At 39.3% G+C, this 25,745-nt stretch overlaps 1 protein-coding gene across 1 annotated transcript; it reads right to left on the bottom strand.

The window, feature by feature from the left end:
• Positions 1–9,959: 9,959 nt before the first annotated feature.
• LOC131676283 (uncharacterized) lies at positions 9,960–25,288 on the bottom strand. The gene is made up of 3 exons (XM_058955402.1): positions 25,154–25,288; positions 24,062–24,320; positions 9,960–11,869 (listed from the first exon to the last, which is right to left on the bottom strand). Exons 1-3 carry the CDS (start codon positions 25,286–25,288, stop codon positions 11,553–11,555), a joined length of 711 nt encoding a protein of 236 aa, XP_058811385.1. The 3' UTR covers positions 9,960–11,552.
• Between the last annotated feature and the right edge of the window lie 457 nt (positions 25,289–25,745).

Genomic DNA, 25,745 nt, shown 5'->3' with positions numbered 1-25,745 from the left:
TGTTGTCATTTGCGTTATGGAAGAATTTGTGATTTTATTGTACAGCCGTCCCACGCATAAGTTTCCTATGTAGGTATATAGGGAATCGTGAAGAACGTGAAACAATTCGGCGTATAACGACAGTGAACCTCTAGGGCAATTCCAGCCAGATGAAACATAATAAGTATCATCTGAATCAAAGATATCATGTAATAGGCATGATATCTTTGATTCAGATGAAACTTGTTATGTTTTATCTGTTTGGGATATTATGTACTTTCCACTGACTATCGGACTATTTACACTCAGAAATATTTCTGTTTAAGGTTCCAGTAATGTCTTTTATGAAGAATCCGTGAATTAGTACCCATTTTGTCAAGAAGGGGGGGGGGGATGGGGTAAAACAGACAGGTAGCCAAATCTAGTCAAGATCTGTTAAATTCAGAACAGACTTCACAGAAGCTTGACCTGCCAAGTATTCCAAGGATATTGAAACCATTTCTTTTGATAAAAAAATTCCATGAAATATAAATAAATATAATAAAAACCATAATCGGCATTCATGTCCACCGCTGATGTTAAATTCGGCATGTAGAATATATGGTCTATTGAGGTGAAATTTTAGCTTTCTTTTGAAAATGGTGTTACGTCATAGTAATTCAATAGACATTTTCTAAAAATACTGCAACCTATTTAGATTAGGCAATTCGAACAACCTAGGTATTCCTTGACGACTAGAATCAGTGGCGTAGCCAGAGATTCGGTTTGGTGGGGGCTTTAATGAAAATCAATGAATTTTCGAAAATACTTCCATTAGATGTAACTTTAGCATAGCATAGCAAAAACGACCGCACTCATTATGGGTGGCTGATACAGTGACATCTTTTTATACAATAGTATAGTTTACTGCACACCTGGCCATGTCCTTACGATCGCCAAAGGGAAGCAAATGTTAGTTTAATAACTACACTGTCCAATTAGCTTAAGACCACCTACTATTTCTCTAATCTAATAAGAGATACATTAATACTTTTTGCCTACTATATGCCATTTTAGTTGTATTGGTAACAGCGGTCGTATGAGCCAGTGGTGCCTGCTACCCATACTCACATTGATGTTTATAAACAAACAATCGCATTTTACGGTGTCCAGATAATTTAAGACCAGTTAGTGTTTGCAAGTGTTTTGTGTTTTGTGGCTTACAAACTACCATTATGTCGAAGGGAAGAGCTCTAACGGATTAGGAAAAAGGCAAAAATAGAAGCATTACATGGAGAAAATGTTAGAATCAGGAAAATAGCCCGTCGGATTAGTCGGTCGCATCAAGTGGTATTGAATTACTTAAAAAATCCTGCAAAATATGGCACAGTTTCAAAGAAACCCCGTAAATCAAAACTTTCCGGAAGAGAAAAACGGAAAATTGTTAGAATCGCTTCGAACTCTACGAAATCGTTAAAGAATATTAAGCAAGAACTGAATTTGGACGTTAGATGGGAGACTATTCGTCAGGTTCTGGTTAAAAGTCCCTACATAAAAAGAGCAAAGAAGGCAAAAGCTCCAAATCTTACTTCTTCCCACATTGAGAGGCGCTTGAACTTTGCAAAAGCTAATATGAATCGACAGTGGACTATGGTAAGTATTCCGTAGGAGTTATTATCTTGAAATATTTTGAACATGATTATGGTATGTTATTAACAGGAAGCTGTAAAACTGTTTTGTTCACTTCCAGGTGATCTTCAGTGATGGGAAAAAAATCATCCTAGATGGACCTGATGGTTTCAATGGATATTGGCGTGATCTGCGAAAAGATGAGCAGTATTTCACGACGCGGAACTTTGGGGGAGGTTCACGTATGGTGTGGGCAGGATTCTGTGCATCTGGAAAGCTCAACCTTGCATTCACTTCATTTAAAATGAATAGCAAGGACTACATCCAGGTGCTAGAAACGTGTCTGCAACCATTTATGCGACGATTTCGACGTAAAAAGTTTACGTTTCAGCAGGATAATGCAGCAATTCATACCAGCAAGGAAACCAAGGGGTGGATCAGGGACCGTAAAATCGATATACTCGATTGGCCAGCTCGCTCCCCAGATTTGAATCCTGTGGAAAACCTGTGGGGAATTATGGTTCGCAAGATTTATGCTGAAGGGAAGCAGTATGCTACAGTAGATGAGCTAAAATCAGCGATTTTGGAAGCTTGGGAAAATATTGAAAACAAATATTCTTCAAAACTTGGTAAACAGTATGTCTAATCGTATATTTCAGATCATTAACAGGAATGGTAAAGTGACCGATTATTGACGTGTTGAAATCATTATAAATAAAACGTATTTCACGATGATAAAAATAAAATCAATGGTGGTTTTAAGTTAAATAGACAGCGTAAATAAATAAAGTTGAGTTCAAAAGAGTAATATATTATTTACAGAAATAGTAATTACCACAGAATGATGCACAAATGTAGGGCTCACTAAACTATATATAGTTTCTTTGAACGTCTGTAAATTTCGTTTGATGTGTCATTAAACACTGGTGGTCTTAAGCTATCTGGACAGAGTGTACTTAGGAAGATGCGGGAAACCCAATCTCCATGGACTTTACGGATATTATAATTGGTTAGTAGGCGTACAAAAAGCTTCTGACTAATGTGAAGCATTTCCTTAAAAAATGCTCTTAGTATTATTTTTCAGAAATACTAAAAAAGAGCTACGCCACTCACGACCACAAATTATTATGCTCACTTAACTCAGCCCAAGTAACAATTGTGGTTTTAAGGCAGTCTTAAGGAGCAGAGCAGATTGCACTTGTAGCATGCTATAAAACTTTAAATGCTACTTGGGAGGAGCGTGACTCTGACTCTGATCTCCATATGTGGGCATCTTTGACTGCTCCTATAGGCAGGTGAGATTACTTATAAAGGTTATTTATAAGTAACAAAATCCCTCCAAAATTGCCAGAATTTTCGCCCAATTGCAAAATATTTGGCAATTAAGTTCACTTCGTGTCGTTGCCGCGCTCGGCCGTCTGATGCGCCTGCTGCCCTTATATGTTTTCGTCGCGTATTGTAGGTGAAATAAAAGAGAATATGAATTATCCCTATGAAGGCTATAATATGTTGATGATTCCGGAATACAGTGAAGTGAATTTTATAATGAAAGTACTTCATAAACCAAATAAAGTGAAAGAAAACTGAGTGCACAGGTTTTATATAGCAGATGCCCGACAGCTATACCCTAGCTGAGAGAAAGTTTAGGCGGAGGTGGAGAAATAGTTATCAGAAGGAAGGCAGTTGGATAAGAATATTGCCAATAAACTGGTGAGCTTGTTCTGATTAAAAATAAATAGATCTTGCTTAATAGGATTTAGGTTTCAGTTCCAAAAAGCAGTCCATATCAATCAAACTACTTTTTTAGCGATGGCGCATTCCCAGAATTGTTCCATTTGGTAGTGTGAGTGCTGTACATGCCATTCTACGCATAGCTGTCTGCGCGACGAATGAAAAAATCTCATGTATGGGATTTCTACGGGCATGTGCTGTAAGGAACGGACCTGTGTTTTAGCGTAGCATTGTGCCGTAGAGTCGAATGGCTTCATTGTGTGAGTTGTACAGAGCGTGTCGTCTGAGGTTTTGCAGTTTGTCTTGCTTGTTTGAATACGCGTCGAGGCTGTGTGGATTGTCTTGTATTGTGAGTGTGCATCTTGATTGTATGACGTGTTCGGAGCGACTGGGTTTGTTAATTGGTTAGTGGTGTGAGAGAGACAGTGCATGTTGTCCAAGTGATTCGAGTGCCTGCGGTGCTTGTGTGGAGGATCCGAGGAGTATCTTTGTATTTAACGGTTGTGGACGGACAAGACTGAGCCAACGATTCTCAATATTGCTCCGATGTTTCATTACCAGTATCTGGTATAATGGAAGGAGTGGCGCATATTTGGATTATTATTTTTAAAATGTAGTGTCTAATCGGAGAAGACTTGCATGATGTATGTCTTATTTTTTTGTGTGTCTGGATTGACTGACGGCTAAGACGGTCCATCTCTCCAAATGCATATTTAATTTTCGAGCAGGGTTGTTGGTACAGTCGTGGAACGTTTGTTGTTGAGTACTTTCATTATGTTGTCGTTTTGGGTATGGTATATTAGCTTCTACCGTACGCTTAGCATAATTTAACGAGCTCGATTTCGCTTTACTTTGTCAATTTCACTACATTGTTTTTGCACTTTATTATATTGAACATTAATCGGATTACGCATGTGTGCGAGATTTCGCACAGGGCATTCTCAGGCAGCTGTGTATCGATCTTCGCCTCAAGCACTCAGCTCGAGCGAGTGAAGTGCAGTTTTGCGGAATTTGGTTTGGTGGTATTCGTGTAGGCACACCGCGTGCGCATAGACGGATGAAGCGCATGGGGTCGAGAGCGTCGGTGCTATCAGTAATGGGTTGATGACGGTGTCATGCGGGATGCGAGGGGCCTGCTTGCAGCGTATCGGGTGGAGCCTGTCATAGTGAAAGCAAGTAGTTGGCGCAGATCTGCTTGGTTTTCACTCTGACATGATGTCTTTGGTTTGCGGCAGGCAGGTTTTCGCATCTCGCATTCTGATGTTGGTGCGCAATCTTTCGATTATGCGTCTTATTGTTGAGGTAATGCGGTGCTTTGTTTGACTGAATTGGAATATGAAACTAATTGCGTTTGTCTCGAAACCAAGTCTTCAGGACTGGTATCATGGATGCCTCAGGGGCAGCTCAAGCGTTCCCTTCTTTCGTTAAAAAGCTCGTTGGTTTATGTGGTCTTTGACCCATCTTTTTTGGAAGTTTTTGGTTGTAAATGTTTTTTAGGTGCGATTGAGGACGATTTTTCGAAGAAGGAAAGCCATTTTGCTCTTGTTTGTAATAAATATAATAAATAATATATTATTGATTTTTTGAAGGGGGATGGGTCGTGGACTGGATGATTTAATGTGTTTTGTGACCCTTTTAGATTGTTCATTTTCGGTGAACGTGCGAGCCCCGGTTCATGATGCCGCGTTTTATCTATTTTGTACATTGGAGTGGAGAACGGGATTTCGGCTCTTCCAAGGAGCGGGGGTTGTTGCTCGGGACCGAGGTGTTTTTTGTAGTTTGCAAGGAGGTCTCACTTACACTTATCTTGTACATACTTAGTATAACCAGTAGTTAGCATAACAATAAATAAATCACGCACGGAAACGATTGCTGAGAGTCGGCATTCTATTTTTGCAATTCAAGGAGTAAAATTTCCTCTTACTACGAAACCATTATACGTATGCAATTGCAACAATCTATAAGAATAGTACCTGACACGAGAAAAATAAAATCGCTCACAAATACCTAAGATTCGGAATTTCATACAAACGTTCGCCGGGAAAACTACATAGACACGGCAGAATACGCAAAATATTCGCGGCGTGATGAAAAATGGAACTGTATCGATTTATTAAAATATAAGCAATACTCCTCATAGACGGATATCTGGAGTTTAATTTGCATATTTAACCAATCGCATTAATGCAGCAAATGATAAATCTCCCAAATTCTCGGCAGCCGGCTGCCCAGAACAATTTTTACATTATAACGCCACTGGCACACTTACTAACAAATCTCCCCTTCCCGTGATACTTGTGGAGTTGCAGAGGATTCCTCGGTCTCTAGCAGCAACATGTATCGGACTAACATTCCTTCCTTCCCCAGAAGATCTGCATTCGGACGTGGCCGGCGTCGGTATTGATCAGCATGCAGGGATCAATAGAGATTGCGCAATGTGGCTCATCATGCTATTCCCAAGCATGTTGTTCCAATGAACATTTTACAATCCCAATTGGTTCTGATCAATAACGGAGTAGCAACCACGGGCGATCTCTTATGCTTATGCTTAATTGCAAAATATTTGGCAATTGAGTAGTTTATTTCGTTATATGATAGGGTGCGCATTTCCTTATTTTTATATTGTATTGTATTGTATTGTCTTCGATTTAAAAAAGTTACCTCGCACACACTTAGACTAAACACTAACTTAATCCAATTTTTAATTTAAATGATTCTCTACTAATATTAAAATCAAACAAATGATAGACACTATTGAAGAGTTGACAGCAAACATCCAAAGGATTATTCTGGCCGTACTGCGTGCGATGTGTTGAGCGTCGGAAAAAATCAATTCTCCGGAAAGGTCTTCCCGGAACGTTGAGGTCGAGTTTTGCTAGAAGCGCAGGGGAGTCTATGTTGTCCGTCAGAAGGTCGAAAATGAAAAGTCGTTGCAGAAAGATCCGTCTGTTTCGCAGTGTAGGGAAATTGATGAGGATACAGTGATCTTCATATGGAGGAAGCTGGAAACGGTTTTGCCAGGGTAACCGACGAAGTGCAAACCTGATAAAGTTCTTCTGTACCCGTTCGATACGATCAATGTGTATGGTGTGATACGGAACCCAAATTGTAACGCCATATTCTAGAATACTGCGTACCAGTGTAATGTATAGTGTTTTTAGACAATACACATCATTGAAATCACGAGTGTTGCGTTTGATGAGTCCAAGTACAGCGTAGGCTTTAGCTATAACGGAAGAGTAATGTGCGGTAAAGCGTAGCTTACAGTCGAGAATGACACCAAGGTCCTTGACGGATACAACTCGTTCTACGGGAGCAGAACACATTGAGTATTCGAACTTAATTGGAGTATGTACTCGTGTAAAAATGATTGTACTGCATTTTTGAATTATCACACTCATTCCGTTTCTGTCGCTCCAGTCAATGATCCTATCGACGTCCATTTGCAAGGCACAACAGTCTACTATAGTTGTTATGATACGGTAAATTTTCAGATCATCAGCATACATGACTTTAGAAGACGATAATTCACTGCAGAGGTCGTTCACAAAGAGTATAAATAGAAGAGGTCCGAGATGACTCCCTTGAGGAACACCCGATGAAATGTGGAAAAGATCCGAGAGTGTAGTTCCAAGTCGCACCGAGGCGCTACGGTTCGCAAGATACGAGGAGATCCAATTAGTCAGCCAGTCCGGCAGTCCAGTCTGTATTAGCTTTTCCACAGCAAGCTGACGAGGAACACGGTCGAAAGCTTTCGAGAAATCGATGTACACCGCATCGATCTGCTGTCGTTTTTCCAATTTATCAATTAGCAACGACACGTAGCTCATCAGATTTGTAGTTGTCGAGCGCTTTTTTACAAAACCATGCTGGTCCAAAGTGATGATGTGTTTTAACGCGGAGTAGATAAGAGACAGCTTAAGATTGAAATTCCTCTATAGTTGGTGACATCATGTACGTTGCCTGTTTTGTGGATTGGAGTTATCAAAGCTTCCTTCCACTTCGTGGGGAAAACATTTTCAGCAAGAGAGCGATTGAATAATAGAGATGCTGGTAGCGCCAAAGATGAAGAGCAATTCTTGATGAACGATGGTTGTAGCCCGTCGGACCCCGGGCCCTTGGAACTGTCAATCCCCCGAAGATTAATATGTACCTGATGTTCGGTGAATGATGTTGCAGGCAAATTCAGAGTGAACATTGGCAAACTAGTCAAGTACGATTCAGACAAAGGTGGTGAGTTATTACTTAGCACGTTTTGAAAGAATGACGAGAATAGATTTGCTGACTCCGCTGTTGACGTTGATGCCCTGTCTCGATAGTTGACGCATTCCGGAATTGCACTGGAGCACGTTTTGTTCCGCAGGTAAGACCAAAACTGCTTTGGATTGTCCTTCATGTTGCATTCAATTCGGTAAACATATGAGCGAAAGTATGCTGCATTCACGAGCTCGAATTGGCGTTCTACTTCCCGCACGGACGTTTTGTCGGTTTCGCCTCTTGTTCTAAAAAATCGTTTTCGAGCCTTCCTGAGACGATTTCGAAAATTTCGTAACTCAGCATTCCACCAAGGTCGCATTTTAAACATCAAACATGGAACTTCTTTATTACGACACATAGATGTCCGTACCATAAAATAACCTCATCCCAGTAGATTACATTTGAAATAAGATTCGGAATGTGGGCTGATTTATGATGGAATTCCAACCGAATGCAACAACCCATTCTAAATAAATCGGTTTTCGAATTGGTTGTTACATTTGCGCTGAAATTCTAAGAGAAAACATTCCGATTGCGATGAGTGGGGTATCTGCTGTCAAAATGAATGAAACAGAGAGTTGCGAGAGAAAGACGAAATACTTTTCTTGGTGGAAACTAAGGGGTAAAATGTAGAGGCGCAAACAGTTTTTTAGTTTTATTTTATATGAAAATTTCCAAGTAAGTATCTAAATAAACCTCTACAAACAGTTCCCATATTTTTTCTGCATCAAATGTGTATCCATTTCACAACTACAGTATATTTTCTCCAAAATCCCAAGTTTTAATATTTTTTCCAATACATTTAAATTCACGTTAGCCACCACCGAAGCGGTGCCATCTCTTAAATATTTTCATGAAAGTATTACCTAGTTGTTAAGCAGAACCTCAAAAAAAAACTCAGGAAATAGTTAGAAATGAGAAACAGTTTAAGACAAATCGGCGTTAAACAAAGTACACCGCGTACAAAATCATGAAACGTAAAGCAGACAATTCGTAATGGGGATATCGGAAACCTAATCAAGAGTTTATCCATTTACATTACAACACAATCAGCGTGCACTTAAATATGTTTGACCGTCCACCCTTTATCTACCGAATGAAACACTCACTCTGTGCTGTTCCACGGACGCTGTCTTGACCTATTCTGCTCGAACCACTACCAATAATTATTCGGGCGGTCCAGTAGCAATTGATTTTACATTTAATTTACATTTCCAAAGAAAGTGAAACTTCCACTTAAAATTCGGCACCACCCAGCGCTGTTCGATTTCCAACAGCCATCCGCTTCAACGAGACCTACTACCCGCAGCGAATAAACAAAAGGGACATCACCTCTCGTGCCACCATTCGTCCATCCAATTCCTCCACGCAATCACACCGTAAAGCGATCGTTTTCTTCGGTTTTTTTTTTGATTTTGACTGACTCGCGTCGCTATACGATCCTCCCGCCTATATCAAGTGTTGAATGACCGACATCGGGGCACGCTCACCGTACTACGATGCGATGCGGGAAAGCGATCGACTGACCGGCACCCGGCCCGAACGCATTAACATTGTTTTAATTAATAAACGTAAATATTATCGGCATTCGGAGGTATGCTGGGTATCGGCAGGGAGGGGGGGGGGCGGTTGACCGCGATCACTGAATGTAACTTTCTCCTCGATCCTACACACATGCCAAAGGTGCGTGTGTTTCGGTATCGCCGGTATCTTTATTTCGATATCGAACAAAAAGAAAACAAATGAATACAAAGCACCGAAGCCGTGGGTGTTTCGTTTCAATTCTACCGCGACCGCCGTCGCCGAAACTTTCGATCAATGGCGAGAGACCCGAAACTTTCCCTCGGTCATCGTGACTCGGACTGTAGTTAAGCCCAACCGACGACCCCCCACAAGTGGACGGACAATGGGTTTCGATGATCGTTTCCCATGAGGGTCGAATTCCCGGACCACTTTTATATGATTGGACACTGGAACGCGGGGGAGTTGCGACAAGCGGGAGGGGAGAGGGTTCTCTTATGACTTTTTACTTTCGCAGGAAAGCCGGTTTTTGGTTTTGTGTGCTGCGAACGCCACAAGAAGGAACGAAAGGAAGGGGGGAGAAAATAAAACCAGTGCACAGTGCGGGCTTATATGGAGGAGGTCTCTGACCGACAAAAATGCAACTCAAGGACTGTTTCGGTTTGAGAGCCAGAACTGGATGTGGTTGTTGTTGTTGTTGAAGAGATTTCTCTTTTGGCCGTGCGGGGATGGGGTCAATGTTCGCTTGAAGGGAATTTCTTTCTGGGTTGCTGATGAATTGACGCATCGCCAGCAGCGTACGAGAACGAATTTAATAATTTTTCAATTTTCATCTTTATTTCATTCTTTTCATGTGAGCTGATTGTGTGTTTTTTTCTTCTTTTCATTCAATAATTTAAACAATAAATAACAGAACAGATCATTCTTACAAGAAGGTTTTTTTTTGCAATAGTTATTTGTTTTTAAGAATTTGTAAGCTTTTTTTCTTTTGTGACACGCTGAGAGGGCACGCGTTGGAGACGTTAGAGAAGTGTGAGAGAAAAGAGAGTGAAAGAGCAAGTTAAAAAGAGAGAATAGATTCGACTGATGTTATCGGTAGATTCGAAGGCAGTTTGACAGTAGAATGAAGAATTCAGTTATTTGAGCATTTAAATGAACAATTGAAATACTAATATCGCGTTATCGCGTGCGTTGGGGTTAAACGGCTCTCTAGGAGATCCGAGGTAGAGAAAGTTTATTCTATCTTGAGTATGGGTGTTTTGGTAAAGTTTCGAAGCGCCGAATGGGGCGCCTACTAGAGAGTTGATAGGACGAGAGAGGGTTCGTTTTCTAGTGCAAGAGAAGTCACCTTACTACAGTTTAATATAAACTTTTATGTTTCACGAGTATTTTGATTTTAATCAGTCCATTGGGAGGGTGGACACCAGGTCCGTGGGTCGAGTGCCCTGAAACAATGCAAATCGCGATGATCCGCTTACGATAACGGTCACACAATTCGCTAGATTTGAGCTCCGGTACGTTTTCCAAACTTGGCTTTAACCAAACTTGAAGGAACGTGACACCTCGGAACACCCAACCAGTTTCAGTCAGCGTCTGTACAGTCTTGCTTTCTGCATGTTTTCTTCGAGGCTATCAAGGCGTTTGAGGTGATTGTTTTTTTGTTTTGTTTGTTTGTTTTTGGCATGTTTAGTTTTCTTTCTTCAATGATCCGTTACTATTGGCTATGAGCTAAAGCTAAAGATCTCAGATTACTGACATACTGTGCGGATGAGATTCACTCCGATTTACAACTATTTTGAACTTTACGTATTTTCGCTTTTATGTTTTTTTCTTTGTCAAAGTGTTCTCAAAGACTGCCGTCGTCTGTACTTCTTCTAGGCCTTTTAATCCGTAATCGTGATTTTTTTTTCAGTGAGCATTATTTGGTATTAAGAAAATAGGAAAAAATGACACATGCATAGAATCTAGGAGAAGCGTCGCAGCGACAGTTGGGTAGTAGATTAGACGAGAACAGTTTGAGAGAAGAAGAGAAAAAACTACTTTTAAAAACAAATAATCTAAATAAATATTCTCGAGCAAAATAAATTATTAAATACGCTTTTTCTTCTCATCGCAAATAAATTAAATTAATCTAAGAGTGTGTGTGAGTGTGTTTGCACGGGTGGCTTTCAGACCGAACCCGGCCGGGTCACAGGGGGTTTTCGGTAATGGGATGACCAAGAATTGAAACCTACTTAACTAGTAGTCGTCGCAACCAGTCCGAATCACGTGAGCGTGACTGTGCGGGAGGTTCGACTTCGGAAGGATCTTATTAGAGAAAAAGAGACAGCGGTTTTAGACCCAGAGGGAAAGCATTGTAAGAGAAGAGTGTGGGTTCAGTTAGGGTTTGGAACGAAGTACTGGTGAAGGGGGAATAGGGGAGGCACTAATTCTCGCTACACAGCATTATGGCAAGCTTACTGGGTGTGAGCAGAGTAGGCCAGATTCTGAGCATCCAGGGAACGTGCGTATCCATGGTGATCGTCGAAGGAGGTCGAGTGCGAGTAGTGCGGGTGGGCGACGACCTCGTAGCTCTGTTCGGGCTTCTTGTCGAACAGCTTCTTCAGACCGATGATGGCGGACAGGATCAGGGCGATCTTGCCGACGATCAGAGCCTTGAAGGCGATCAGGGCAAGGAATCCGATGGCCAGTGGGAGCAGGGCGGCGGCCTTCAGCTTCAGCAACAGCAGCAGGGGCAGGAGCAGCTTCTTGACCTTCTTCTTCTTGCCGCGAGCTGGAATGGAGAAGAGACACAGAGAGAGGGGAAAAAAAGAGATGCAGTTTAGATGGTGGTTGTCGCTTGTTGCTAAATGGTAAATGGTAAATCCGGTTCGGGTTGATCGAGAGTGAAAGTTCCGGAACTTTCGATTTCGGTTGCGGTTTTACATAACGGAGTAATTGTTGCAGGGGGGTTTGCTTTTTATTTCGTTCGGGGCACTTCGTGCCACGCTCAAATCCTATGATGATGGCATACGTTACGTGATCGGATCCGCGACTGGTGATTGCATAACCCGGATCTTGCGAGTTTTGACAGCGGAGACGTGAGCAAATGGCAGTGAGGCACAGTTTCACATTTTTTATATTACCTAATCATTATTGCGTAATGTTCAATTCGTATTGGTTCGATTAACTTGATACTTCCTTGATTCGGGAGATTTTCTGATTGTCTTTACTAACCCCTGAATTTGTGTCATTGTCTCTGACATTGCTTAATAAATTGAGATATCTGACGTTTAAAATACGCGCACTGAGATCTCTAATTTTTATACTAACGCCCTCCCCTTAAGCCCAGAACAGTTTGCTCCCAATTCGCCGTGCAAACGATTTGTTTTCCCCGCAATTCGAGTGTCAAAACGGCACAATTCCAACGCAGCTGGATAAGTCTATACAAGGAGTGTACGCAAGACTACACACCAAATTTATTCCGCTGAAAGTCAGCAAAATTTCCCGAATATTTCAAAAATACCGGATGCCGACAGTTCAACAATTTGAATTTATCTCATTTGACAGATTCACTTTGCTGTAAGTCAGTAGATGACATTGTCAAATTGGCAGTGCTATTACTGAATTCTCAGTATTTCGGGTTTGATTACTGTGAATTAGTTTGTGAATTGAATTAGTCAATCAAAAAATTTGACGACAGCGGTGGTTGAGTGGTAAGCGTGACCGCCACTCATTCCAGTTGGCCTGGGTTCAATTCCAGCCGAGGTCGTTGAGATTTTTCTGAGGTGAAAAAATCTGTGGTCACGTCTTCCTTCGGAAGGGAAGTAAAGCCGTTGGTCCCCGGTCCATGAAATTGGTGGATCGATATTTAGTCCAGGTAGTGGAATCACCTCTCTGGCGTCGGTAAAGAAGAAATATATCCAACTTCTACACTCTACTAGCAAAAATATCCTCCTAACGTGATACTTGTGGAGTGCGCAGTAGTATATACGGCCTCTAGCAAAAGCAAGTATCGGTCTAACAATTCCTTCCCTTTCCTTCCGCGATCTACGTTCGGGCCTGGCCGGCGCCGGTATTGATCAGAAACACTTTAGGATTACCAGGAGTTGCACATTGAAAGATGTTTCGCTACTCCCAAGCATAATTATCCTACTGATTCCCTGTGCAACTTCAGCTAGTCCCGATCGATAACGGAGTAGCAGCCAGGGGTGGTCGCACAAGCTTAAGCTCGATTAGTCAATCAAAAAGTTTGTTTGACAATACAGTGGTGGCTTTTGTTAACAAGTTTGTTTTGCTCTGCTCATGCGAAGAAAAAACCCGTTCAACGAACATTTTTCGTAAGCTCGATTTGTTTGGCGTTTGATTGAATCGACGATTTCGTTGGACTTCGTGCCCAACCGAGTAATGTCAGAAGAAACAAACATGAAATAATCAGCTGATTAGGAATGTCACATGGATTGCCTGATTAGAGCCAAATATATGAGCTTTCCCTATTGTGGATTGCCGAGTCTTTCAGTTGATGAAAATTTAGCAAAATATGGCTGAAATCGAAGAGCGAATGTTGTTGTGTGTATATGCTCTTACACTAATATGAAAGTTCTCACTTGTACCGTTACAATACTTTTGTCAGCGTAAAGCTCAAACCCGGTTCCGCGTGGAACTTTTATCAACTTCAAGTCAAGCATTCTACCCCCATTACTACCGTATTTGATCTTTCCATAGAATACAAAACGTTCGCATTAGTTTGTATGATCTTATCGTCTTGAAAGATCTCTCAAGTACCGTTAGTTTCAAATCTGCGGTTTCGTGTAGAACTCCGGAATATGACATAAAAACACATTCGGTCTGGGCCATAAAAATACTGCCAAACCCTACCACAGTTTTAACAAGTAAAATGCTTGTATGCAAGCTTGTACGCATGTGTAAGTGCATGGTGTTCCAACCTAAACGGCTCACTTGTCTCAACCTAATGTTCGAAGAAATGAAACTCCAATGAAGTAAACGCAAAACCCTGATCGGTAATAACATTTCAGTAACTTCCTAACATTTAAAATTTATTTACCTTGCAATTTCGACGAAAAATAATTGACTAAGGTGGTCTAAAATTAAGTACCACAAAAGATTTTTCGCAAGAATGAACTAGATTTTCATTTATCTTTTATCAATTTCACCCAGGCCCCTGCTAGACGGCTATTTTGTCCTAGTCAACATCAATCATTGTTAAAATTAAAACAACCCAATACTGTTACATAGGCGACATAGGCATAGAAGCTGCTGGGCCCATATATGTTGACTACTGCCAAAGTCTGTATATCTTCATAGCGGATGACAGGGATGACACCCCCTGGATTTCACCAAAATTGATTCTTATATATTTTTCACTTGCCCCTTAACGCAAGTAGTTTCTGTTTTGAGTGCGTAATTCATGATTGGAAAGATCGGCAAAAAATCAAGATTAAGTTGCCAGTGGCTTCGTAAAAATTACAGTAATTTTTGATAGCCTGAACTTCAAAACTGAACTTCGTTCGTTGTGCTCTGATTTTTTTTAACTTTTCTCTTCGCACAATAAAATATTCTTTGTTCACGACCTGCGCTTATCAATTTGGTAAACTTGGACCTTCTAGCTTGAAAATAAAAGCTTTCCTGGGTGGTCCGGAGAGCTGTTCCAATTGCGGTATTGAGGATTTCATTGCATTGTGTTCATATACTTTTGTCTTCATGTACCAATGCTTAATTCCTAACCTCTTAAGCTAAATTACTGACCCCACCACCTTGTAACACACTTCCGCAGTTAAAACCAAATTCAGTCGAAAATATCCAAGCATAAAAAAAGAAAGCTATTATTAAGCCAATTGATGAGTGTCTTAAAACCCACCGGAGGATGTAAATGGAGAGAACCTATGGTATAGATGTGAGTAAAAATTACGATAATTATATCCCCTTTTGGAAGTGGATCTATGAGTAATTTCACTAGCAATTGAACAAAGTGGCCAGTAGGTTTTGAGGTTACGGGTTGAAAAATAACGGCTGGAAGTACAGACACTTTATACACAGTATAGTGAAGTGTCAAAAATGCAGCCAAACGGACTGTCAAAAACTGCAGCTAGCAAAAGAGCAGGATGGTATTGTTAGGGGAAGTAAAGAGGGAAGCCCATGCAAAGCTTATGGGATCTTCCCAGGGTTGCCATTATTTTTCAAAGAAAATCTGGCAGTTCAACTAAAAATGTCTGGCAAAATCTGGCACCTCAAAGTCATCGCGACCTCAAAGTCATCGAAATTTTGTATACATTTTAGTTTTCATAGAACCTGCATTCATGGATTTTTGTAAAATTTGGGACATTATTACCCAAATTTCCAAAATGTGCGTGTAGAAGCTTCTAAAATTTAAAAATCTGGCAGAATGAGAGGTTTGTCTTTTTGTCTGGAAGCTGTCAAAAACTCTGGCTGTGCCAGATAAATCTGGCATAATGGCATCCCTGGATCTTCCCCGATGTTAGTAAATATTCAGAGTTACTAGTTTTACTGTTTTTGTCTCCGCAAGTCTGTGTATAAAGTGTCTGTAGCTGGAAGTAGTTTCAGATTGGTTTCCTGTTCAAAAGATAAAACCTAGGCCATTAAAACCAATATTTACTCCAAGCAAAGGTGGGCTTAGTGTGTTTCGTCAAAGATTATCCCACTGATAACATACATTTTGACAGGAACAAAATATATTTAAAAACTTGTGTAAACTTTGAAGATATGCTTTGTAAATCGGTGGCTAACTACTACCACTTTCTCAACTTTTTGTTACACGTAGTTTCACAGTTATATATTGCCCGTATTGGCCTATGCAGTGTGCACGCTTATGAAGTCGACATAAAACGACTATTACTACGAGCCGTGTTTACAAACATTGCTTCACAGTTTAATGGAAGTGTTGGCAAACACGGCTCACAGTAACAGTCACTCAGTAAAGTTCAGCCGGAACTGAACTGGAATTCTGGCTGGTTCCAGTTCCTATTCCGGCTCCAGTGACACAACCGATTCTGACTAGAATTGGTTGTGTCACTGGAGCCGGAATGCGAACTGGAACCAGCCGGAATTCCAGTTCATTTCCGGCTGAGCTTAACTGGGCACTTTAGGTCGCTCTATTAGTCGACAGCGTCAGTGTGTACAGGCTAATAGCATCGATCGCTGCGCTACATGCAAACATCTGATGAATCTGTTTTAGTCACCTGGTATATTGAAAATGGCAGCTCGAAGTACTTACACAAGTTTTTGCATATAAGCTTTATCGTCTGTTATATGTTGAAATTCATTTCGCCGAATAATTGACACGAAAGCTACAACTATGGTAAAGTGTTAAAAATAAACAAAAAACAAATATTTCCCGATCGTTTCACGGAGTGCCATTCCCTTGACGGTCATTTCGCCGATAATAATATTTGTCATTACGAAGACTACATATCAACAAAACTGACATCACTTTCCTTTCCCCATTCAAACGATAAGCGACAGAGGTTACAGCACCATTGTTGTAACAAGGTAAGAAGCCCAATGTAAAAGTATGTGTGCATATATCACTATGAAAAGTACCTCCCTTACGCATAAAAGGTGTTGCTGTTCCTGTCTGCTGGACAGAGTTGCCAGTCTTCCTGATGTATGTTGCGATCAAGTCGGTTGCACCATGCCGATGATACGAAATCGACAAGTTAACAACTAAATGACGAAAGAACTAAAATTAATTACGAAAAATACAAATTGGGGTCTTTTTTATGGACAAAAAAAATTAAGATTACAAAGAGGAAAGTTAAACTTAAAAATAATTAACGAAGTCAAAATAAAATTCTAAGAAACTGCTTTGCTATGATTTTTACAACGTTGAAAGATGCCGAAATTACTGGATATTTATAACCGATTTGTGTTATTTTGCCAAATCCCATTTCACCGAATGCTCACTTCAAATGTGCAAGTTTCCATCAAAACAAGTGTTAATAAAAAAGCGAATCTAACCTAAAATATTTCAAAACAGATTGTTGAGCTAATAAAAAAATCCGTTCAGAGATTGTCTGATAAAAAATCCTACTTTGTGAAACTCCTTCAATTCTCTACACCGTAAATATCGGCTTCAAGTACCATAACGGAGGCCTTCTGCGCAATAATCATTAATCCGGCGGGGGCGGTAAAACATGATGATGAGTTATGCTCTATCAATGACCATGCGGTAGACTTGGGTGCAACGCCCAACTCCTACTTGGCAGAAGGCAAAAGACTCTTGCCATTTCCTTTCGATCATGTCCATATGAGCCTGCCTAGTCCTAGTTTTCCGTTCTTAGTTTATAACTGACTCGCTCTAGAATACCTATCCGTCTTTCAATTTCATTGCTTTCGTTTCTCTTAGTCTCAAATTTGCCCAAAATAGCCAACAAAATCGATACAGTAGAGCCTTGCGGCAATTAAAACATAGTAACAATAATCATTAAACAAAAATTCCATTGTAGAGGTTTCAACCTTAAGGTCTTCGCCTTTTTTCAGGTTAAAAACATCTCTTAAGGAAAATCTCCAACCTTATATGTGAGATTGCGAATCGAACCCAGGTGAGCTGCGTACAAAGTGATCGATATACCGCAAATCATTTACTGAACTCGATAAAAAACCACTACGTAAAATTCGAGCTCAATCGTAACACAAATTAAAAATGCCGCTTAGTACTCCATACTTGAGTTCTTCTTTTGTTTCAATTCACAGCTTTGGATTTTCGGACCATTTCCCGTTTTTTTAGTTTTCTCGCATCAATAGATTTCGGGGAACCGAAGCCAAGTGAGCTGCGTATAAGACTATCAGCTTACCAACTCGGCTATGCCGGCTGCTTGGACTTTTGAAATCCAACGAATTTTTTTTTATTTTGCTTCAAATGTTTTATACATGCTTGAAATATTGACATCTTATATCAGCTCGAAACCAAATTACTTACGAATCAAGTTTTCCTTATCAAACAAGACCCTCTCCAAGAAAGGAGCAGGGTGCGTTTTGAATGTGTAAAATTAACAACAAAAACTTTGGTTACATATGAAGAACACATCTAATAGCAATACCAACATTCCAAAGAACTGCTCATGTGCAAAAGAAGGAAAAGCTGACAGAAATTATTTTAGCTGATTTTACGCGGTTATAAAGGTGTTGTACTCTCGCTTTCGGCTAAAAGAGTTTTATTAGACAATTCACATGTTTTTGCATCACGACGGATGGATTGCTTTTTTTTTTGATCATAAAGGGTCGCTCGCCTCTTCGCGGAATATAGAAATAGCTTTTTTTTCAAAAAAAATTTAACCCGATTTGCGGGTTTGGGACGCTGCGTATAGGGTAATTGATTCACCAACTACGCTCTTTTTGAACCGACTAAGACAGTCGTTTATATGTTTAAACTGCCTGACTTCGGAACCGCTGTGAATTCAAGAAAAATATTTCATTTCGATTAGAACAATTGCGTCACAATTTGTGTTCCTTGAATTTCACTGCAATTTTTTTTTATTTTCAATTGAAAGATATTCAATTTTTTTTAAATGCCGAAAATTAGCAATATTTCGAAGTTAATTCCAAAGATTATGCAAAAATTTTAAAAATATTCGTAAACTATCATGCGTCTCCATCGTCTGCATGCACGCATTTCGTAGTGTGTAATGCGTAACAATGATTTTTTTTTAGATTTAAAAAATCTCATTTGAAGAGTCAACAAAAATATTCAGTTTTGTGGTTCGCAAGTTATTGATTTCTATAAACCAGTCTATAGCTCAAAATGTCGGTCCAAAAAAAGAAAAAAACAAAAAAAATACGGCTGTAATATTTTTCGACTTGCAAAGGTCCTACCAAATATTACCAATTCTGAAGGGTTGGAAAAACGTTTCGTTGTGAAATTTTTGAAGGAGTCTTTTATCTTCAATGCCGGTGATCATTTTAATATGTTAGTATATTTATACGACCTTTAAGGTTAAAGCCCCAAAAATACAAACCAACAATCTATGCTAATTTCGAATAATGGAAAAGATTTATTTCCTATAAACTCGCAAAGTTCTTTAGGCTTTTTACTTTTATTGAGCATGCACCTATGCTTAATTATTGAAGTTTGTTATATAAATTTCCTTTGTCGCATTCCCATGTTGTAAACAGCTTCAGAGTTTGAATTAATTATTGCTTCAAGTGTTATTTATTATTTTCGTTGATTAATTATATATAATCTACATTTTCCAAGCTATGTTAGAAAACTATTCAATTTTTCCTTCTTTTATACACGAGTTGTTCTTTAATTTTTCATCACCACTTCACTTGACATTTACAAATTTTTTGTTCCGATTAACGTTTGGCGCTATATTCTATTTTTTATGTAAAAAAATCCCTCACCCTGTGTACGAGAATCGGGAATAGAACCCAGGAAAGCTTATTAGATTTACCAACTACGGTAATCCCGATTATCGGAAACTCGTTCAGTGAGCCATTTGCGTGACTTCCGAAGGGTTAACTCTTTCTCGAGATATTTTCCTTTCTTTGTACATGAGCAACTTTTTGTAATTTTAATTTTGGTGCAAGATTTTTGAAAACCAAAAAGTCTTTCCTCCTTCTTTGAGAAATGAGTAATTCTTAGATTTTTTCATTGAAAAATCTGTCTTTTAAAAGCATATATATATATAGATGTTCATATTTTTAACACGTTTTTAACTTTTTCTGAATTTATCTCCATCTTTAGCAGGCTTCAAATGTTGCAATTCTTTGTAAGATGATTCGTGTTTAAGTTTATTTAATTTTGCCCAATATGAGTAAATTAGCCGACTTCCAATTTAAAAAAAATGTTGGAAATAAGAATTATTCAATTTTGACATTTTTACGCTGATTGTTCATTCCGGTCGATTTTTTCCAGGAGAGACATTTTTAAATGGAAGCGAGCTTAACGTAGTTGGTATATGCGCATGATTGTTCTGGAACACCCTAGATAGGGTTTTAAAGGACACTCCAGAACTACTAAATTATTTTTCGAACATTGGAACTGATATGTTTCTATTGGATTGATTCTTCTTTCAAGCATGAGCAGCATTTAATTTGCTTTATTTAATAGAAAAAAAGCATTTCCACTAAATTTAGGTAGAATACGTTAAAAACTATTCTCTTACACAAAGTGAAAATGATACTGCATCAAAAACTAAACACGTTTGAAAGATGAGTATTCTTTAGAGAAATAACTTCCCACAACTTAAAAGCAAATTTGGTATTTCGACACTATTTAGGCGCCCTAATTCCCATTATTTATGCAATTTTGAAATTTCATTTCTTCTTTGGTGTCCCTTCACATTTATCGAATTTTTACTTTCTTTTATGTATGAACAATTTAACAAAATCTAGATTTCTGTAACTTCATTGTAAGTTTGAATTTCCTTTTTTGGTTCATGAGGAGTTATGCCAGTGTACAGCATACCTCAAAATCTCCGGGATTAATCGCTTTGAAATTTTGCACAGATCATTTTCATATCATAGCTCAGGTGACTGTAGGAGCGTTGTACAAAATTATTGTCATTAATATTTTTACAATAACGCGATTCTCGATTTTATTGAGTGAAAATCGGATTTTTGGCTTCAAAGTGATACGAAAAATAAAAAATCGAGGAAAAAATAATATTATCTGGGGAATGAGGTGAAGGAGAACTGCGTAGAATTTCAAAACGATTGTTCTAGTAGATTTTGAGTTATGATGTGCACCGCAAAACAACTTTAAAAGAGATTCACTGTAAATTTTAAAATTTTTAGGTTTTTTTGCCATGCAAATTTGAGAAAATATTGTTCCAATGGCATAAGCACATGGAAATTTAATTAATATACTATCACAATCTGCATCGCCACACCAATCTTTTAAAAAAATGTTTTTTTTTGTCAAAAAATGTTTTTTGAGCAGTAAAAATATATCAATTTCGACCTGTTTTGGTATAACATGATGAAAACTATTACCTTTCATGCGTTAAAATTGGAGTTCACATTCAGGTAGGCCATTAAAATGTCGATTTTGTCAGGAAAATATTGGGCAAACTTTAAAGCAAAGTGGGTATTTCGGAAGATGTTTCCTTCTTTCGTGCATGAGCAGTTCTCAATCTCAATCTCAATCTTTATAAGAAGTTTGAAAACTAGATTAAGATCAAAATTCTCTGTACAATCTTTATCCTCACTCGCTAAAAAATTACACACCTTACATGTTCAAAATCATTTCCTTCCGTGGGACGGAAACGCTATTCACTTTGAGATTTAAGTCGAAAAAAGTCCATTTTTTTAGCAAAAATTTCGAAAAATGTTAAGGGTTTTTTAGTAGAAGACGAACCACTGCGACCAGTATTTAGATCGATTGTGGTATGATGTTAAGGGGTTACATACTATCCTTACCTTTGAGAAAATTTTCCCAAATTTTCATTGATACCTGAGAAATAGATCGAAAGTTACTGCGCTTCGAATCGCGCTTCGGTAACTTGAAATTTTAAACTCGATTACCTCGAAATACCGTTGTTCCAACAATACCTTTCCCGTGATCACGATTGCCGAAAAACCACTCAACAAATTTTCTTATTTTCGAATTATTTTTATGTATCAATTTTTATTTTATAGATAACAATTTTTTAATACAATATTTAGCGCTAAAACCGTATTTTTTTTAGAGAAAACGTTCTCTAATGCAGGAAACAATTATTATTTATTCAATTAATCGTTAAGGTACGAGGATTAATCATATACTAATGGAATTCTATAATTTTAGCTGGTCTATTGGTCTTCAATCGTGATCACCGCAAGCCTCCTAAATAAGAAGTGTTTCGGGGAAAAGGCCGTGACTCCGCCAATTATTAATATATTTTTAAACGCTGAAAAAAATGTACTAGAAAATACTATAACTTTGGTGCAATAAAATCACTGCTTGATGGGGTGGGCGTAGCGTAGTTGGTAAATCGATTGCCTTGTACGCAGCGCACCTGGGTTCGAGTCCCGACCCCGCACATAGGGTTAGAAATTTTTCATAAGAGATTTTTCTAACCCGAAAAAGGCGAATGACCTTAAGGGTAAAACCTCTATAATCGAAATTAAAAAAAAATCACTGATTGATGCCTTTACGTAAATTCAAACTTTCCTGAAATTTTTTTCGTGAGAAGGTATGTAACCCCCTAAATTAAATTTGGGGATTCGAAAAAATTCCCCTTTTCTATTTTTCATCAGTTATTTTTTTCTTTTTTTTTTGTTATTTTTGAAGCCCCTTCATGCTAAACGAATTCATACCTTCTGCTCGGATTTAGTTGAACGCTTCATCAATATGTTCCCTTCTTTTGTACATGAGCAGTACATTGAGCTCCATCTCTCTTTCTTTTTTTTGTTACACGAAGTTAAACAACTGGGGTTAGGATATTAAGGTAAATAATTTTGGCACAAACTAAATTTCTTCTTTAGTGATTTTTTAATTGTAGTCAAAACCATTTTGTTGGGTTTTATAAGATTTTAAAATAAATCGTTTCTACCATGCTTATACGTCCCATTCCCTTGCTTTGATCGCTTCTTTTCTAAACGGTGTCCATCAATTATTGAATTCTTGTACATACGAATTGTACAACATTAGTAGCCGGTTTGAGCCAGATGTTTCCTTCTTTTGTGCATGAACAGTACTTTTAACTCTGTCTCTCATTTTTTCATATTATACGAAGATGAACAACAAGGGACAGGGTACTAAGATGAAAAAAAAAATAGCAAAACCTTAAATCTTTCTGACAGCATTATTTTTTTCCGTTTTTAACGATTTTCTAGGACAAATCTGTTAAAAAGGATTGTAGAGAAAATTTATCGAAAATTTAAAGCAATTTGGTTCGAAACAGATAAGGCGACTTATAATAGTATAAAAGTTTCTTGAAGGTGGCTCTTGCGAACAGACAAAACTCCAAACATATATAACTAAAAATTATGTTTTAAGATACAACCTAAATCTGCTTGTTATTCCTTATAATTTCGGAATAAAAAAAAAATTCGTGGAAGAGGTCTCATTCCTTCGAAAGACATTTGAGAAATGAGTTTTTGATCAAGTTTACTGAACCAAAAGAGCAAATTCCTACTACTAAGAAGTCAATTTTCGAAAACTAGAACTAACCACACTGTCATCTAATCAGAAAAGGTGTGATTTTCAAATACCTTTAGATAGCATAGGAAAGATCAAAATCTAAATTTTGTGTATTTACAATTACTCGTCAAATCAATTAAATTGTTTTGCGAGTTTGAGGCGACGAACCTCATTTTGTCAGATATATATCTTTTTGGGTGAACTTGCTCGGACATTAAGTCGTAGTAACTAGTCTTAGATATTAGCAGAAATAGTTTAAAAATGGAATAATTTTAACGGAAGTAATTCAAAACTGCTTTAAACGCATTTCAATATTAAGGTCCATTCATCTCCCGCAAGTAACTTAATTTGTAAACTATGAGCCCACTATGGCAGCAAATTCTTTCATTTCTACTTACTTGATTGAAAACGAATTCGTTTACATTCCCTTTAGTATGCAATTTCCAATTCCAAACATTTTGGCTCCCAAATTTAATTGCTTGAGACCATCTTCACGAATGTAGCTAATTTTCCAAGCGACGAACCCGTTAACGGCTTTAAACTGCGCCTAGCCCATTAAATGTGTTATTACAACGACCGGCGACGTATAATGTGATAATACCTAGTAGCTAAATAACCAACCAACCGCGCATGCAGTCACGCCGCGAAGCAGCCAGGTTAAGTTCAATAACCAAGTGCCTTACTAACTCTTCTCGCGAAGCACCAAGCTAAAGAGGCCGTCCTGAGCAAAACGTAATCATCATTTTCTTCACCATCATCATCATCATCACGATCATCATCGTCATAATTTCCCCATAGGTACCCGGTAATTTCCGCCACTCGATCAACCCAAACCACCCTAGTTACGAGAAAAATGCGCGTGAGAAAATTCCCCCCGCTTACCTTCATCCAGGGAACGCTGCATGTCCTCGATCGAGTCCTTGGGGACCTTGAACTGGAGGGTGTGCGATCCGAGGAAACGGGCGGCACGGTCGACCAGCAGGCTGTCGATTTCGGATTCGCGGGCTTCCGGTTCCAGCGGCAGGTCAACTTCGTTCAGCGAACGGCCCTGGCTAGTTGGTTTCTCAGTTTCGACCAGTTTGATTCCCTCCGTGATCTCGATGTCGCCCTCGGCACCGTCCACATACTGGAGGGCACGTTCCTGGGTTGGGGACGGGTTGTGCACGGGATGGAGAAAAACGAGAAGAATAGAAGGAAAAATAGGTTAGTAATCAATACACACCGATGGACCCTTCCAATGCTGGACAAGGTTTTTGACTTGAGCTGCGAGGCTGGGAGGCGGCCCGGGCTGTGCTCTCAAGACAAGACACAATGTGTTTCGCGAGTTTTCAAGCTGGTTTTGCGCAGCTCGAGTACAGTTATTCGGGGAGAGTTGTTTTCAGATTTGTTCCCGATTGCTTCCACCACTCAGAGATGATTGCCTAGTTTTTGTGCTTCTACAAACATGTACGAGAGAGAGATAGAGAGAGTCTACACAGCCGCGCCATTAAGATCAATCAGCTAAATATCACAATTATCATGGTCCGCAACTTGCTCTGGAGCCGTAGATTTTGTAATTACATACGTTGGCTAGCTTTACGGTAACTCGTTCTGCTTAGGTTGTTTTGCACGTATTTTTTTTCTATTTGCTACTTTAAGAAACTGGATCTCGAGAGATCTTCGCCTTCATTGCATCACACTGTAGGAGTTTGTAATCCATTGCCTGTGTCTGGAGGACCGTCGATCACCAGTGTTCAGTATGATCCAATTATTTTCAACCGAATTCAAACACTTCACTGAGCTCACTTTTAATCTGAAAATGTTCCATTGTCTGTATCTTTTTTCATGTTTTCCCGTGGGGCGTTCAAGATAACACTCGCAGATTGTTCCTGTTTTATTTTACAATTGTTTTTTCTCTCCTCCAATCGCAACCAAGATCACTAGCCAACTCGCCAAACAAAACACAACCGGCCACTCGGGGGAACTCCTTCTTACCTTGACGCATAACACCATCGATTTGTCGCCGCAGTCTTTGACAAATTTGAGCGCGCTGGACAATAATCCATCGGTTTCCGAAGGGGCTGCAGCCGCAACGGCCAAAACGGCGATCAACACGACAAACTGCTTCATTTTTGTTTCCTTTCCTTTGCTTCGAAAAAATGCACACCTTCCGGTTTCTCGGAGGACGACACCACACTGAATGCAGGACACTTCTCGACACGTCTTTTTATCTCTTAGAGGCTAGCACACGCTCACTCTCACTCGGGATCTCTCGTGAGGAGCTGTTAATTGTTGGAAAGCAACCGGTGAACTGTGACTGGAAGACAATGCTGCTGCGGGTTTTATTCTCTTTGGTTCCGGGGGCCCCCCCGGCAGTCCAGGCCTCATGTGTGACCAAGGCCCGAACCCTGGCCGTGAGCAAAGCAAATCCGAAGGCACCAACACAGCCACGACACTTCGGTTGATTTCCGAAAGAAGAAATGCTGCGCGCGTCGATCAAGTTTAAGGTTGCGGGTTGCAGCAGTGGAGAAAGAAGAAAGCAATGCAGGCCCCCAAAAGCTTGCTTCGCTGTAGCAGCCCGCCGTGA

This window comes from Topomyia yanbarensis, chromosome 1, assembly GCF_030247195.1.
Source record: "Topomyia yanbarensis strain Yona2022 chromosome 1, ASM3024719v1, whole genome shotgun sequence".
NCBI classification, from domain to species: Eukaryota; Metazoa; Arthropoda; class Insecta; order Diptera; family Culicidae; genus Topomyia; species Topomyia yanbarensis.
This window is presented reverse-complemented; position numbering and strand designations above follow the sequence as displayed.

Bases quoted from the DNA above. Each gene is read 5' to 3' on its own strand.
- LOC131676283 (XM_058955402.1), bottom strand. From the start codon at position 25,288: ATGAAGCAGTTTGTCGTGTTGATCGCCGTTTTGGCCGTTGCGGCTGCA. The intron at 24,321-25,153 runs GTAAGAAGGAGT...TCCCCAACCCAG, and splicing joins CGATGGTGTTATGCGTCAAG to GAACGTGCCCTCCAGTATGT. The intron at 11,870-24,061 runs GTAAGCGGGGGG...TCTCCATTCCAG, and splicing joins GCAGCGTTCCCTGGATGAAG to CTCGCGGCAAGAAGAAGAAG.